The sequence below is a fragment of the Octopus bimaculoides genome, chromosome 4 (assembly GCF_001194135.2).
Source record: "Octopus bimaculoides isolate UCB-OBI-ISO-001 chromosome 4, ASM119413v2, whole genome shotgun sequence".
Lineage (NCBI taxonomy): Eukaryota > Metazoa > Mollusca > Cephalopoda > Octopoda > Octopodidae > Octopus > Octopus bimaculoides.
Genome location: NC_068984.1, coordinates 146,454,548 through 146,459,000, shown reverse-complemented (window position 1 = coordinate 146,459,000; position 4,453 = coordinate 146,454,548). Strand labels below are relative to the sequence as shown.

General features: G+C 34.9%; 2 protein-coding genes across 2 annotated transcripts in view; one reads left to right on the top strand and one right to left on the bottom strand.

The window, feature by feature from the left end:
* LOC106884258 (60S ribosomal protein L11) overlaps positions 1-1,738 on the bottom strand; it is an 11,316-nt gene extending 9,578 nt beyond the window's left edge. Inside the window, exon 1 of the mRNA XM_014935539.1 lies at positions 1,663-1,738. Within this exon, the coding sequence (XP_014791025.1) occupies positions 1,663-1,668 (6 nt within the window). The 5' untranslated portion in view covers positions 1,669-1,738. The remainder of the gene's footprint in view (positions 1-1,662) is intronic.
* A 131-nt stretch (positions 1,739-1,869) lies between these two features.
* The window catches only part of LOC106884257 (dynein regulatory complex protein 1), a 23,599-nt gene continuing 21,015 nt past the window's right edge, over positions 1,870-4,453 (top strand). The window contains exons 1-3 of the mRNA XM_014935538.2: positions 1,870-2,058; positions 3,377-3,580; positions 4,003-4,054. Coding sequence (XP_014791024.1) covers positions 1,910-2,058; positions 3,377-3,580; positions 4,003-4,054 — 405 coding nt within the window. The 5' untranslated portion in view covers positions 1,870-1,909. The remainder of the gene's footprint in view (positions 2,059-3,376; positions 3,581-4,002; positions 4,055-4,453) is intronic.

Below are 4,453 nucleotides of genomic sequence, written 5' to 3'. Positions count from 1 at the left end.
GAATGGACATTTAACACTAAACCATAAATATTTAAAATACAAAACAAATACCAATAAAATAAAAAACAGAAAATATCGACAACACAGACATTTCAATGTTCGTTTCGGTCGATGCCAGCCCCGCCGACTGGCCCCTGTGCTGGTGGCATGTAAAAAACGATGCCAGTGCCACCTGACTGGTTCTTGTGCCGGTGGCACGCACCCACTACACTCTCGGAGTGGTTGGCGTTAGGAAGGGCATCCAGCTGTAGAAACCTTACTAGACCAGATTGGAACTTGGCGCAGCTTACTGTCTTGCCAGTGCCCAGTCAAACCGTCCAACCCGAGCCAGCATGAAAAACCTCATATTCGTTTGAAATGTAAATCTAATGACGTAGAGATATTAACTAATTACTTGTTAAGATAAGTCTTCAAACTTTGGAAAAGGGGTCAGCAATGTTGAGGTGTAGTCGGAAGAAATGCCGTCAAGCATTTATATATTTTTAATCTTGAAAGGTGCACTTGAAATTGCAAACAGCAGAGGACTTTAAACTGATTTTAATAAAATTATTTTAAATGTTTAACACCTTGGCTTCAACTGGTTCGACCATAAATCTATTGGCATAACTACACAAGTGGGACCCAGCCACACTTCCAACAACTCCGAATTAACATTTTTCAAAACATATTCTCATATAATCGTAATGTATACTTTTTCTAAGAAATTTCATTTAAAAATATTGCTTTTTCAGAAAGTTATGAGGAAACAAAGCTGGTCGGGGTGGAGCACATTTCTCTAATTTACCACCCTACCAAACATTTTTGGTAGGGTAAATGAAATCTAAATAATTAATATTGGTAGACAGTCCTGATACCAATTAACAAAAGGATGGGAAATACAGAATTCCACACGCGGTGGAAACAAAATCGAGAAATAAAATAAAATAAAAATTATGAACAACACGTGTTGGAGAAATGAAAAATGGAAATGTTTGAGGAATAAAAAAACTAAGACTAACTTATTAACGATCCGCCAAATTATTTTGCTGGGATTTAATTAAAACAATTTAGAAAAATTATTGATTCCAATCATTTTGGTTAATTCCACGAATTGTTCTTTTACCGCGATTTCTCAAATTATGTCACAAGAGAGGAGGCTTGAAGCAAATCTTAATTGTGTAATTATGATTATATTAAGCATTATTATAATTAAACTGTTGTACATTTCAGTGAAATTGAAGAAAAAGGAAAAATCTGTGGTGGTGGTCATGACTATGACGACGACCTCAAGAAAATCATTAAATTTCCTTTGAATGTTGTAATTTAGGAAAAGTTGTTGGGAGTGCGTTGAGTAAAGTAATTTCATAACCTAAAATAAATCGCCCCATATTAAATATCATTGATGTAAAGAAAAAGAAAATCCAATTCCTTTAAATTATAAAAGGTTTAAAGAGGAAAAACCTGGGAGAACGTGATAAACACGTATTTCGCAAGTCATGAGGAGAGACGAGCCAGAAAAATTGTTTATTTATAAAGAAAGAGTTAAAATAATGTTTTAAAATCTACATGAAAGTAAAACATATTTCTGTAATTTTATTTTAGAATAAATAAAATCGAGAAGGAATACGTTTTAATGGAAGGATTAAAAAGATTTGACACAGAAAAATGTTAAAAGCAACTCACCGTCATTTTGTTTAAACCGGAAAGGAATGTGATGTGAATTGTGGGTAATATATATTTCTAACTAGCTTTCGTATTTAAAAAGTTATTTTTGTTCATCAACGTGTGGTAAGTATTTTATAATTATTTTAATTAATTAGTAGCTATTTCTAAAAAATAATTTGGTTTGATATATTTTGACCTAATTGTTTTGTCATTTTCGAACTTCAGCTGTTGCCATGCCAACTGAGAAAGCATAAACCGAGGCAAAATGGATTCCACAGCAGGTGGATCCACCCTGTATGGGATGGAAAAGCATAATAGCGAAATACTTCCTGTGTACGAACCCGATGTCAATTCAGATGACCCTGAAGAAAGGATACTTGCCAGAAGATTAAGAATTGAACGAACAATAGAACGGTATGAACAGAAATGCGTGTGTGATCACAGACACTACGGCAACGTAGCTCTTTCTATCGACTTAGTGCGCGAATATTTATGTGAAGTTATTGAACATTATTAAAGGCTGCGTTTTAAACGGAACACACAAAATGCACTCACACACACACAGACGTATATCATGTAATCGGCCATCGGATGTTGTTATACATCGCCGATCACAATGCTTTTTGCCTCGTCTTGGCTAACCGTCGTAGGGTTACCCATTTCCAGTGGACTTGAGCAACGTGAAATGAAGTGTTTTTCTCAAGAACACAATGCACCACCTGGTCCTGGAATCGAACCCTCAATCTCGCAATTGGGAGTGAAACACTCTAACCACGAGGCTATGCAGCCTCGTACACACACACACACACACACACACACACACACACACATACATACATATATATATATATATATATATATATATATATACCCGATGTATGGTCTTACTGCTAGTATATATATATATATATATATATATACACACACACACACACACATCGAATGTTTTTTTGCTGTTCACTAAATAATATTTACACATTTGATGGCCAATTTGTTTAATTTTTCTCCTATGTTACGCCTAATTTTCCTTTATATCCTTTATTCGTTTAATAACACTCATTCGCTCTGTAAATAAATTTAGAATGATATCAAGCACTCGATGACAGAGTTAGAATTTATGAAGAAACCCAGTATTATGACAACTTAAACAAGCCTCATAAAAGTCTTCAGTTTATTGCAGACATATCAGAAGATTCCGTGCCTTTCAATGACAGTGAACTGGATTACACAACCAGTATTTACTGGAAAACACCCCTTTTCATATGTATATTGTACCTCACTCCAGGGGCATATATACTAGGACTAAACTGGTTTCAAATTAGGGCACAAGGACAGTAATTTTGGGGAAGGGACAAGTCGATTACATCGACCCCACCCCCCATGCTCAACTGGTAATTATTTTATCTCCCCCACCCCCTGAAAGGTAAAGTTGACCTCAGAACAAAAAGATGGGGCGAAATGTCACGAAGCATACTGCCTGGAGTGGGAATGGTTCTGCCAGATTTTGCCACTTTATGCTTGAACTAAATTAAATGAAAATATATATGGCAACTTTCAATGAAAAATGAGAAAAAGATTATGAAAGATTTTGTAAAGATTGACATGTGCGAGGGGCAAATATGCAATGAAAAATAAAAGGGTTAATATTTGTGTACATATATGTATGTGGGGGGAGAAGGGTATGCATTACAATATTTAATTTCCCTCTGTTTTTTTTATTTTTCGTTACCAGTACAAAAAAAGGAGATGAGGTTGAACCCCCTCCAACAGATGTCAAAGAGGAAATGAGTAAAGCTGTACAGCAGATTGAAATGAGTCGTCAACGATTAAAGAAATTGGAATGTGATGGCTCACAGTTGGTGACTAACATCCACACGGCAGGAGATTCTCGGGAGAGTCAACGAAGAATACAGTATGAGGAATCTTCACGATTAAGGTAAGGTTGGTGACAAGAAGGCATCTGGCTATAAAAAATCTGCACCAAAAATACTCTCCAACCCAGACAAACATAGACAAATGGAGGTTAAATGATGAGAATGGTTACTCAGATTTAATGCTTATTTAGTCTCGTTAATTTAAATTAATCATGCATTATCTCTTAGTTTCAAGATTTCTATGATGTGATTCTTTATTTTTAGAATGACATTGTAGGATAGGTGTGAGAGATCAGATCTGGCCAGCTTGAAGAGAAAGCTCAAGACTGAAAGAGGTAGAAAAAAAAATTGATAAAAAATTTCCTGTGCCCCAACAACAAAGATGCTATAGGAATAATTTAACTTGACTTGAAACATTCATTAAACATTGTTATTAGTCTTAATTGTCATTTAATTATTATTTTTTCTTTAATTCTTGTTGCAGAAAAGAAAGAATGGAACATGAAGCTAAAACTTCAGCTGAAAGATTTGAAGAGGTGAGAGATTGTGATATTCTTGTTGTAAGAAACTAATCCAGGCTTTAAAATGGATAAAAGAAAAAAAAAACATTGTTAGAAGTGTTCAAAATTCCTTGGATCAGTAAGAAACCCTAAACTTATGCCATATTTAGAACAATTTAACTTTTGGTACTAATCTTTCTGCGCAGAGATGGCTGTGTGGTTAAGAAACTTGCTTTGCAACTATGTAGTTTCAGGTTCAGTCCCATTACACAGCACCTTGGCCAAGTGACTTGTACTATAACCATGGGCCAACTGGTGCCTTGTGAGTAGACAGAAACTGTGCAGAAGCCTATTGTATGTATGTGTATGCGTGTGTATGTATGTATGTGTGTATATATATATATATATATATGTATATATATATATATATATATA